Here is a 12409-nt window from a genome sequence, read left to right as displayed (position 1 = left end):
TATGATTGATTTTTCTTGGTATAAAGTAATAAAAGTATCATTTTCTCAGAACTCATTTCCATATAATGAAATAAGAAATTCCTACAAATAACACAACCAATTGCAAGTGAGTATTTCAATAGGAGGTCAATGACCTTTTGTCACAAGACCATACAAGACATGATAATAATATCATATTTTCATAGCAACAAATTCCTGTCAACAAAACACTCCTTAAATATATTTGTCTTCGTAAATTTATCATTTTTGGGAAGACTTCGAGAAAATACAAACACAGACATCTCCAAGAACGAACACTGTATCTATATTCAGTCTATACAGCGAGGTTTATACTACAGAGCGACAAACAACACAGAACTTGTTTTATTATTACGACACAAGAACAACGTGAAATATGGCTTCATATATACAAGGCTACGATGAAGAAAGGTTTGTGGACAAAATCAATAAAAATTTCCTCTGTCAGATTTGCTTCAACGTCTTGAAAGAGCCGGTTATGTGTTCGAGAAACCAGCATTCTTTTTGCCGTTGTTGTATTACGAAACATCTGGAAAATTCCCAAACATGCCCAACGTGTGCTGATGAACTGACCGTAGAGACTTTGGCCGAACCAAATAGAATGGTAAAAGATTTCTTGAATGAATCGAAAATTCGCTGCGTTTACACCGACAGAGGTTGTCAAGAAGTTGTAGAATTACAGCATCTTGACCGCCATGAAGATACATGTGGATATACACCAGCCGTTTGTTCAAACCAAGGCTGTGGTTTAATTGTCAACAAGCGTGATCTTATTCACCATGAAAGTGAAGTCTGTGAATTCCGAAAGTTGAAGTGTCACTCGTGCGGAGAAATGACGAAAACTTTGGCAGATATGGAGGAAAGAATCGCGAATATCGAGAAGAATATCGAGAAGTTTAATACAACAGTTGAAATTAAAATAACAAATTTAGACAGAAAAATAGACAAAAACACGGCAGATATAAAAGCAGATATAGAAGGAAAACACGAAGCGGTTAACAACAAAGTCGATGGATTGAAAACAGCTTTGGTCAGAGCTTTTGATGAAATTAAGGACGTTCTTATCACGATGGAGGGCAAGATAGAAGAAAACACAAGAAAAGTAAGAAATAGACCAAGTGGTGATAAGGAAAATATAATCGTTGCTGGAGGTGATTGGACTAACTCTGTAGAGATGTTTAACTGGCGTCAAAGAACATGGTCGCCATTACAATCAATGCCAGAGAATCGTTGGGCAGCAACTTCATTTATTTATAACAATCATATGACTATAGCTGGGGGTGAATGTCGTTGGTCTGGCATTGTTGATGATATGATTAGAATGAATATTGACCCAAACCCTGATCTCTCAACACACTGGAGTGACTGTCCTGTTAAACTACCTGATAAGTTGAAATACCACAGCAGTGTGCTGTATAATGATCAGTTGATAGTCTCTGGAGGTTATAAAGGAAATGGTTCATCTGATTTGATCAGATCACTCCAGCTTGTTCCTCCCTATACTGTGATGACCTTATCAAGAATGCCAGAACGAAGACAAAATCACAGCATGGAAATATTTGATGATCATTTGTTGATGGTTGGTGGAAGTACAACTGGCTATAACAAAGACAACCTCAGCAGTGTTGTACTGTACGATATAAAGAAGAATGAGCTGAAACAGTTGTCACCACTGCCGTATGAAGTGAGTGCTATGGCAACTGTGAGATGGGGAGACAACATTGTTGTTATTGGTGGCATTGACAAACATGGCAAGTTATTAGATAAAGTTATCATTTACAATGTCAAGACAAAACAAAGTCACATGCTGCCATCAATGAGATGTAAGAGGAGGGGATGTACTGCAGTTTTTATTGAAAACAACATTGTAGTCCTGGGAGGGGAGAGTGAGCAAGCACTGCTAACGTCAGTTGAAGGTTTCAACTTTGAAAGGTATTCTTGGGAAGAACTTCCAGAAATGTCTGAAGCAAGATACTTGCACACTGCTGTTGTTGCGTGAACAATATGTAAGGTATTAAGTGAAAACTCCTAACACATTATGAACAATTAAAATTAACTATAAGATTTTCACAAAGTTATAGAAATAGATTGTAGCATTCTAAGTTGATTGTCAGACACATACTGATTTGTATTTTTGTGATTGAATTTAAATTGAGTCAGTTTTTAGAATTATATATTAAAGAACAATAACAAATCTGTGAAATAAATATTTTCATTGAGGAAGGTTTAAAATGAAACATCAAATAAAAGAATTCAAACAATAGGTAGGTGCATGAGTGAAAAAAATTTGATTAAATATTGACCATGTTGGATCAAAGTTATTAGTTTCTATTAACTGCGGTTTGGATTAAAAAATTCAACTTTTCTAGAAGCATAAATATTTCTGAGAGGAAACGTAAAATGAAAGGGTAAACTTACGATGTTTCAGAGCATGTGATGCAGGGAATATTTTTGATGTTAGATTTCAACATTGATAACAGCATTTGTTTATCTCTACCATGATGTTCCCCGCATTTGAAATAACAATTGCTGCGAAATAACAAGAAGTTTGTGACCTACTTTAGTAATTTACTCTGTCTAATGCCAGATAATTTTACACATCAGTGGAAGAGTACTGTCAGTTAATGAGTTGACAAAACTATCTGTCAGTGTCTCTTGTTAACCCATTAGCTAGGAATGCACCCAGATGTGACCTACTTTAGTATTTTACTCTGTCTAATGTCAAATGATTTTACTCATCAGTGGAAGAGTACTGTCAGTTAATAAGTTAACAAAATTATCTGTCAGTGTCTCTTGTTAACCCATTAGCTTGCAATGCACCCAGATGTGGCCCACTATTGTATTTTAGGTCTGATAGGTGAATAACTTACAGCTGTTGTTCCCTGACAGTTATTATCGGATTCACATGGTCCCTGCATGCGGCCTTTGATCAATACATCGTCCCAACCATTTGGACCCTTGCAAGAAACCATAAATATTGTTTAAACAAGCTGTTTGTTGACATTCAAAAGCTTTCACAGCAAGCTTGTAAACAAGTTGTAACAATGTCGACATTTTACAAAGTTGCATATAAATCTGCTGCAGTTTTTTACAAGTTGTTTATAAGGAAACAGTAAATACCTGTGATAGAACAAAGCTTCCTTCCTTGCAATTTGAACATCGACATCGCAATTTTCCTCGTGTTAGTTTCTTGCAAGTTTTACAATAAACAAAGAAGAAACTTTGCTTGCCTGAGATGAGAGAGTATGAAAAATATGGATTATTAAAGAAACCCTAGTGTTAGAAAGAGCAGGGTTTTATATTGATGGAGTATAATATAAGATTAGGAGGGTAAGATATATTAAAAGACATGTAGGGAAGGGTCAAGGGTGTATGGAAGGGGGGACTATACAGGAGGTTAAATTGATAGAGGGTCTATTAGAGAAGAAGTATAAAGGGAAGGCTATATAAGGGAGGGAATATGGGGGAGGGGTTATTTTAGAGAGTTATTCTAGAGGTGTATTATAGTCATGAGGGACACTCTACTAGGGAGGGGTGTAAAAAGGGGGTTATTTTGGAGTATTATTTAGAGACTGGAGTATTAGAGAAGTATATTAGAGAAGGGTATACTTACAGGGTGGGGTATAAAGAGCGGGTTATTTTAAGAGTATTATTTAGAGACTAGAATATTAGAGAAGTATACATTAGAGAGAGGTATACTTATAGGGAGGGGTACAGGAAAGGGGTTGTTAGAGTGTTAATTGGAGAGAGGTATTAGAGAATAGGTGTAAGGGCACATTAATTGGGAGGGGCATGAAGAGGGAGTTGTTATAGGGGGTTAATCAGAGAGAGGGTTATTCCGTAAGAGAGAAATCCTACAAGGGAGGGGTATGTGGAAGGAATTGTTATAGATGGAGAGTTAGTTGAAGAGAGGGTGGGAGGGAGATACAGAAGGGTTTAGAGTCAGACAATTGGAGAGAGGGGTTTTTAAAGAAGATTGAGGTGTATTTGTGAGGGATATACTACGGAAAGGTATAAAGAAATGGTTATCACAGTGGAGATGGATTGGAGGTATTTATTGAGGGTGTGTATTAAACCAGAAAGAACACTAAAAAGAGAGTGGTCACATCATTGAGCGGTTTATGAAAGATCTCGTCACCACCTGATTGTTGAGATTCACCATCTTCATCTTCGTCATCCTGTGTCAGTTTCACTTTCGTCAAACCATCATTCGCATTGTAAGTTGCATCAACTGAGATCTGACCAGATTTCTGAACAGCATGAATGACGCTGTGGTTCATCTCTGCATTCTAGAAAAAAAGTTTCAGTTCTCTGAATTTCAGACTCATTGTTGACTGATGGCAATTCAAAGACTGAGAATTCTGAGAATCATCTGAAAAATCCTGGAAACTGTCCATTAGTGAGAATTCACATAAGTTTGGGTCAGGTTTTAGTGGAGAAAGATGGCTTTGAAAAATGTCTTAAAAGATCATTTTATCAAGATTCAGACACTGTGATATTCTGAGATGGAGTGACTCAAGCAAGACAAGCTGTATCATAATCTATCTCAGATTTAGGGCCTGTTTATATGATCCCGCCTAGCCGGGACGGGACAGTTTCCGAGATCCCGCTTGTAATACAAACACTAATTAGTGTTTATATGACCGCTTTTCCATCCCGCCTAGGCGGGATCCCGGCACTTCTTGCCGGGATCCCGCTTAGACGGGACGAGAAATTGCCATATAAACACTCCATCCCGCTTGCCCGGGATGATTCGCAATTAACATACATTAAGAGCATGGTATATATTGGCATATTCGTTTTCTACAATAAAACATGCCGTCGAAGGAACCTGCACTACAAAATGAACTGCATATAAACACGCCATCCCGCCTAGGCGAGTTTCCCGGCTAAGCGAGATGAAAACATCCCTTCTCGGCTAGACGGGATCATATAAAAGGCCCTTACTATAACGAAGATGGTCGCTTTAAACATCAAAATCCCGAACTAAAAAAAAACCTCATTTATGAAATCATTTAAACATTTCACAGTAAAGCTTTCGTTATTTCTTTGAAAATTGTTATATAAATCACATTAAAAGCTTGATATTTTCCTAAAAATCACTCACCCCGAGTGTTAATTCATCGGGTAATTCTCGACCGGCAAAAATGATTTTAATTCCAGCAGTTTTGACGGGTCCTACTAAAAACCGCCCGACTGCCCGAGACCGCCCGAGACCGCCCGAGAGTATAGAAAAACCGCCCGAGACCGCCCGAGACCGCCCGAGAGTATAGAAAAACCGCCCGAGAGTATAGAAAAACCGCCCGAGACTTTAAAAAAGCGGCTGACAGAAATCTGAAGTTATTTTGTGTTTTTAAATTAAATACCAGTAAATATGAAATGTCCTAAGAACCCGTATGCTTAGACAAGAACATTTGACACTAACTAGCACAGATTAGCGGGCTGAATTGTAATTGTGCATGGAAATTCTCCTGGCTCTGTTGTTTTACTCAACATGATCCTTATGTTTTCCTTTGCCCGGCCTGCATTTAAAACAGTGTCTTAATCAGGATACCAGATGTCAGGATACCAGTTTAATCATACCAGTTTAATCATAGAATACATTGAGATCAAGGAGACAATAATCGTAACTAAAGTTATGACATCATTTATTATTCAGCCGGCTTCTGCGCATTGGTTCTGCTCATAACATTAGGGATTTAGAAAGTGAAATAGTAATAATAAATATTTTGACAGGACCGTCGAAGTCCTGCTCTCTGACCGTCGAAGGCGGTTTACTATACTCTCGGGCGGTTTTTCTATACTCTCGGGCGGTCTCGGGCGGTTTTTCTATACTCTCGGGCGGTCTCGGGCGGTCTCGGGCGGTTTTTAGTAGGACCGGTTTTGACATTTTTCTTGCGAGCAATTTCGTGTTTTAGTTGAGCGATTGTCCAGGATGGTTGAAAACGAAGGTTAAATGATTTGCCGTTGAAGTTTACGGTCACGTCGTGCGACATACTTCGCTAGAAAAGCTCGTGTATTTCCTTGCAATTGAGAGAAAATAATTCAAAATATTTTGCTTCAAAACGAAAGTTTGGAAAAGAAATGTTTGAAAATTGAAAGTTTAAAACGAAGGTTGCTTCCACTTACCAAAACAAACTTCATCTTTTTTCCTTGAAATTTCACTCCTTGCCAGTTTTCTGATCTCTTGGAAACACTGGAATGTTTAGCGTTTTCTATGTTGGCAATCAATATAATTCCAGAGATTAGGTTAGGATTAGGGTTAAATTTAGGATTAGGTTTTACTCTAATTAACAATAAACCTAAAACCAAATCTTAACCCAAATCGTAACATAATCTCAAATAGTAAATAAGTCTGAGGGATAGTTTTTTTAACTCATTAACTGCCAAAACAAACTTCCTCTTTGCCTTGAAATTTCGCTCCCTGACAGTTTACTGATCTCTCGATACACTGGAATGTTTAGCGATTTCTATGTTGGCAGTATTACTCCATTTAATCCTTAAGATTAGGTTAGGATTAGGGTTAAATTTAGGATTAGGTTTAACCTTATTAAACCATAAACCTAAAACATAATCTTAACCAATTCCTAACATAATCCCAACAATTAAATTCGTGTATTTAGGATTTAGTGAACATGGAGTTTTATATTAAAAACTATCGCAGCATCGTCAGCACTTTTGAAAGTGTAAATTCGCATTTAAATAGAACAAGTTAAAGCTTTTAGAGTCGACTTAAGGTGGCTCCCTACAGTTTTGATTGTGTAATGCGCAATTATGTTGGAAAGACCATTATTTTATCATCTTACAAAGTATGATCACGAAACTTGGCCACATAACTGCTATAATATCGCAAATTACGAAATATATAAAATTTCATAAAATTTCCTCGTTGCCATGGTAACATAACGATTTTAAAAAGGGCCAATTTACAGATTCTGAGATAATTTTTTCAAATTTTCTTCGGTAAAACTTTCTAATTTTTTCCACACAGTAATCTTATCCATAATTCTTTCTAATGTTAGCATTTAAAAAAAATCGTACGAGCACTTTTTTTTAAATCCTCAAAAAATCCTGTTTTTTAATTAAAAAAAATTCGGCTCGTACGATTTTCTTAAAACTTGCACATTTTACGCATTTCAAGATTACAGAAAACTGTGTAAAGTTTGAAAAGAATTTACCGAAGGAAAAACGAGAAAAATACATTTATTTTTATGTTTATGACGTCACAAAAATCAGGATTTCAATTTCCTCGCGCGACCAGTCGACATCCCGCGAGGCCCGCGCGTGTTTATCAAAACGCACAACAATGACAAAGCGTTCACAATGACAAGTTTTAAAAAGCCCGCCCTGCATGCAACATCAGCCACGCGTGTTGCGTGTCCTATTTCGCGCGCGACAAAAATTACCGCGATACACCCATAGAACTGTAGGGAGCCACCTTAAATTACTGTAAAATAACATTTCTCAAAAATCTACTGAAAAAATCAGAAAAATGTTTAATTTGCTCCAGCTCTCTCAGTCAGATCGCGACATTTTCAAATTCATTTTTGGAAACACGGCAGCAAATTCCAGGAATTCCTAAGTCCTGACAGGAAAGGACGCGTCTTAATGCAAATACTTTATAACGAAGAGATATTTGTCCTCAAAAACTGATCATTTTGGATAAGATTTCGAGAAAATACAAACACACAGACTCTTCAAGAACGAACACTGTATCTATATTCAGTCTATACAGCGAGGTTTATACTACAGAGCGACAAGCAACACAGAACTTGCTTTATTATTACGAACAAGAACGACGTGAAATATGGCTTACATATATACAAGGCTACGATGAAGAAAGGTTTGTGGACAAAATCAATCAAAAATTTTCATTGCCAGATTTGCTTCAACGTCTTGAAAGAGCCGGTTATGTGTTCGAGAAACCAGCATTCTTTTTGCCGTTGTTGTATTACGAAACATCTGGAAAATTCTCAAACATGCCCAACGTGTGCTGATGAACTGACCGTAGAGACTTTGGCCGAACCAAATAGAATTGTAAAAGATTTCTTGAATGAATCAAAAATTCGTGCGTTTACATCGACAGAGGTTGTCAAGAAGTTGTAGAATTACAGCATCTTGACCGCCATGAAGATACATGTGGATATACACCAGCCGTTTGTACAAACCAAGGCTGTGGTTTAATTGTCAACAAGCGTGATCTTATTCACCATGAAAGTGAAGTCTGTGAATTCCGAAAGTTGAAGTGTCACTTCGTGCGGAGAAATGAACGAAAAACTTTGGCAGATATGGAGGAAAGAATGGCGAAGAATATCGAGAAGAAGAAACAAGAAATAACAATTATTGAAAAAAAATTCAAAAAAAAATATTAGAAAAATCAAGAAAAACACGGCAGATATAAAAGCAGATATAAGAAGAAGGAAAACGTCGAAGCGGTTAACAACAAAGTCGATGGATTGAAAACAGCTTTGGTCAGAGCTTTTGATGAAATGAAGGATGTTCATATCACGATGGAGGGCAAGATAGAAGAAAACACAAGAAAAGTAAGAAATAGACCAAGTGGTGATAAGGAAAATATAATTGTTGCTGGAGGTGTAGGAACAAACTCTGTAGAGATGTTTAACTGGCGTCAAAAATCATGGTCGCCATTACAATCAATGCCAGAGAATCGTTATGGAGCGACTTCATTTATTTATAACAATCATATGAATATAGCTGGGGGTGGCTGTGGTTGGCCTGGCATTTGTTGATGATATAATTAGAATGAATATTGACCCAAACCCTGATCTCTCAACACACTGGAGTGACTGTCCTGTTAAACTACCTGATAAGTTGAGATACCACAGCAGTGTGCTGTATAATGATCAGTTGATACTCTCTGGAGGTGATAATGGAAATGTTTCATCTGACTTGATCAGATCAGTCCAGCTTGTTCCTCCCTATACTGTGAAGACCTTATCAAGAATGCCAGAACCGAGACAAGGTCACAGCATGGAAATATTTGATGATAATTTGTTGACAGTTGGTGGAAGTAAAACTGACAGTTACACAGACAACCTCAGCAGTGTCGTACTGTACGATATAAAGAAGAATGAGCTAAAACAGTTGTCACCACTGCCGTATGAAGTGAGTGCTATGGCAACTGTGAGATGGGGAGACAACATCGTTGTTATTGGTGGCGTTGACAAACATGGCAAGACATTAGATACAGTTATCATTTACAATGTCAAGACAAAACAAAGTCACATGCTGCCATCAATGAGATATAAGAGGAGAGGATGCACTGCAGTTGTTATTGAAAACAACATTGTAGTCCTGGGAGGATCTGGTGCAGGAGAACTGAAGTCAGTTGAAGGTTTCAACTTTGAAAGGTATTCTTGGGAAGAACTTCCAGAAATGTCTAAAGCAAGATGGTGGCACACTGCTGTTGTTGTGTGAACAATATGTACGGTATTAAGTGAAAACTCCTAACATATTATGAACATTGAAATGAACTATAAGATTTTCACAAAGTTATAGAAATAGATTGTAGCATTCTAAGTTGATTGTCAGACATATACTGATTTGTATTTTTGTGATTGAGCCAGTTCTTATAGAATTATATATTAAAGAACAATAACAAATCTATGAAATAGATATTTTCATTGAGGATGGTTTCAAATAAACATAAAATAAAACAGTTAAAACAATAGGTAGGTGCATGACAGCATGAGTGAAAAAAATTGATTAAATATTGACCATGTTGGATCAGAGTTATTAGTTTCTATTAACTGCAGTTTGGATTAAAAAATTCAACTTTCCTAGTAGGATAAATGTTTCTGGGAGGAGACATAAAATGAAAGGGTAAACTTACGATTTCAGAGCATGTGATGCAGGGAATATTTCTGATGTTAGATTTCAACATTGATAATGGCGCCTGTTCATCTCTACCATGATGTTCCCCACATTTGAAATAAAATTCCTTTGAAAGAACAAGAAGTTTGTGACCTACTTTAGTATTTTACTCTGTATAATGTCAGGTAATTTTACTCATCAGTGGAAGAGTACTGTCAGTTAATAAGTTAACAAACTAATATCTGTCAGTGTCTCTTGTTAACCCATTAGTTGCAATGCACCTAGATGTGACCCACTATTGTATTTTAGGTCTAATAGGTGGATAACTTACAGCTGTTTTTCCCTGACAGTTTGTATTGGATTCACATTGTCCCTGCATTCGGCCTTTGATCAATACATCGTCCCAACCATTTGGACCCTTGCAAGAAACCATAAATATTGTGTAAACAAGATGTTTGTTGACATTCAAAAGCTTTCACAGCAAGCTTGTAAACAAGTTGTAACAATGTCGACATTTTATAAAGTCTAAATATAAATCTGCTGCAGATTTTTTACAAGTTGTTTATAAGGAAACAGTAAATACCTGTGATAGAACAAAGCTTCCTTCCTTGCAATTTGAACATCGACATCGCAATTTTCCTTGTGTTAGTTTCTTGCAAGTTTTACAATAAACAAAGAAGAAACTTTGCTTGCCTGAGATGAAAGAGTACAAAAAGTTTGGATTATTAAAGGAGCCCTGGTGTTAGAGAGATGAGCTTATTAGAAAGAGAGAGGCCTAATATTAGAGAGAGAGGGGCTTATTAGAGAGAGAGGGGCTTATTAGAGAGAGAGGGGCTTTTTAGAGAGAGAGGGGCTTATTAGAGAGAGAGGGGCTTTTTAGAGAGAGAGGGGCTTATTAAAGAGAGAGGGGCTTATTTGAGAGAGAGTGGTTTATTAGGGAGAGAGGGTGGGTCTTCATGGATGAAGTATAATATGATTAGGGGGGAAGGCAGGGTAGAGAACCCTCTACCCAGGGTTTCTCCATGAGGAAAATGCAAGGGTATCAAGCTGGGGATAGGAGTTTATTGGAGATAGACAATTAGAGAAGTGGTACAGTACTGTGTTAGAGGACATCCAGGTAAGGGGGTATGGGCAAGGGTGGGTTGGGTTAATTGGAAAAAGGGGTTTTAGAGAGGAGGCATATTAGAAAGGGGCATGCTAGTAGGGAAGGGTATAGGGGATTGGCTAGAGAGGGTTAATTAGAGAGGGAAATAAGGAAAGAGGTACATTAGGGAGGGGCATACTATTAGGGAAGAGAATAGAGAATAATTTGAGGGTTAATTAGAGAGGAATATTGGAGAAGAGGTACATTAGGGAAGGGCATAATCATGACAGAGGGGAATAGAGTGATTTGAGGGTTATTTAGAGATGGCTATTGAAAGGATATTTTATAGAGAACAAACCAGAGAAAGGGTTATTGGAAAAGAGGTGTATTAGACAGGATTGCAATACAAGGAACAGAAATTATTATAGTGGATTAACTAGAGAGAGGTTTATCAGGAAAGAGGTTTATCAAATCAGGTCATATCAGAGAGGGAGAGGAACGAGGGTGAACATAGCGGGAACATATTGGAGGTATTTATTGAGGGTGTAAAATTAGGAGGGGGATTAAACAGGGTGGGGTCACATTATTTATCTAGAGGTTTATGAAAGATCTCGTCACAACCTGATTGTTCAGATTCACCGTCTTCATCCTCGTCATCCTGTGTCAGTTTTACTTTCGTCAAACCATCATTCGCATTGTAAGTTGCATCAACTGAGATCTGACCAGATTTCTGAACAGCATGAATGACGCTGTGGTTCATCTCTGCATTCTACAAAAAAACACAGTTTCAGATCTCTGAATGTCAGACTCATTGTCGACTGATGGTAATTGAAAGACTGAGAATTCTGAGAATCATCTGAAAAATCCTGGAAACTGTCCATGAGTGAGAATTCACATAAGTTTGGGTCAGGTTTTAGTGGAAAAAGATGGCTTTGAAAAATGTCTTAAAAAATCATTTTATCAAAATTCAGACACTGTGATATTCTGAGATGGACTGACTCAAGCAAGACAAGCTGTATCATAATCTATCTCAGATTTACTATAACGAAGATGGTCGCTTTAAACATCAAAATCCCGAACTAAAAAAACCTCATTTATGAAATCATTTCAACATTTCACAGTAAATCTTTCGTTATTTCTTTGAAAATTGTTATATAAATCACATTAAAAGCTTGATATTTTCCTAAAAATCACTCACCCCGAGTGTTAATTTTTATCGGGTAATTCTCGACCGGCAAAAATGATTTTAATTCCAGCAGTTTTGACATTTTTCTTGCGAGCAATTTCCCGTTTTAGTTGAGCGATTGTCCAGGATGGTTGAAAACGAAGGTTAAATGATTTGCCGTTGAAGTTTACGGTCACGTCGTGCGACATATTTCGCTAGAAAAGCTCGTGTATTTCCTTGCAATTGAGAGAAAATAATTCAAAATATTTTGCTTCAAAACGAAAGTTTGGAAAAGAAATGTTTGAAAA

At 37.2% G+C, this 12409-nt stretch overlaps 2 protein-coding genes across 5 annotated transcripts in view; one reads left to right on the top strand and one right to left on the bottom strand.

The window, feature by feature from the left end:
* LOC114543705 (kelch-like protein 40) overlaps positions 1–2083 on the top strand; it is a 14210-nt gene extending 12127 nt beyond the window's left edge. Inside the window, exon 2 of the mRNA XM_028562581.1 lies at positions 861–2083. Coding sequence (XP_028418382.1) covers positions 861–2017 — 1157 coding nt within the window. The 3' untranslated portion in view covers positions 2018–2083. The remainder of the gene's footprint in view (positions 1–860) is intronic.
* The window catches only part of LOC114543708 (E3 ubiquitin-protein ligase parkin-like), a 25824-nt gene extending 13415 nt beyond the window's left edge, over positions 1–12409 (bottom strand). For 2 of the 4 annotated variants that reach the window (XM_028562586.1, XM_028562585.1), the window contains exons 1-6: positions 12182–12409; positions 5126–5170; positions 4160–4307; positions 3139–3248; positions 2889–2975; positions 2437–2547 (exon numbers count right to left, since the gene is read on the bottom strand). In XM_028562586.1, coding sequence (XP_028418387.1) covers positions 2512–2547; positions 2889–2975; positions 3139–3248; positions 4160–4307; positions 5126–5170; positions 12182–12310 — 555 coding nt within the window. In that variant the 5' untranslated portion in view covers positions 12311–12409 and the 3' untranslated portion in view covers positions 2437–2511. Of the gene's footprint in view, positions 1–2436; positions 2548–2888; positions 2976–3138; positions 3249–4159; positions 4308–5125; positions 5214–12181 lie in introns of those variants that run through there. The other 2 variants (XR_003690165.1, XM_028562587.1) reach the window with 2 other exon arrangements.

This window comes from Dendronephthya gigantea, unplaced genomic scaffold (assembly GCF_004324835.1).
Source record: "Dendronephthya gigantea isolate DGI-Jeju-01 unplaced genomic scaffold, DenGig_1.0 000529F, whole genome shotgun sequence".
Taxonomy (NCBI): Eukaryota; Metazoa; Cnidaria; class Anthozoa; order Malacalcyonacea; family Nephtheidae; genus Dendronephthya; species Dendronephthya gigantea.
This window is presented reverse-complemented; position numbering and strand designations above follow the sequence as displayed.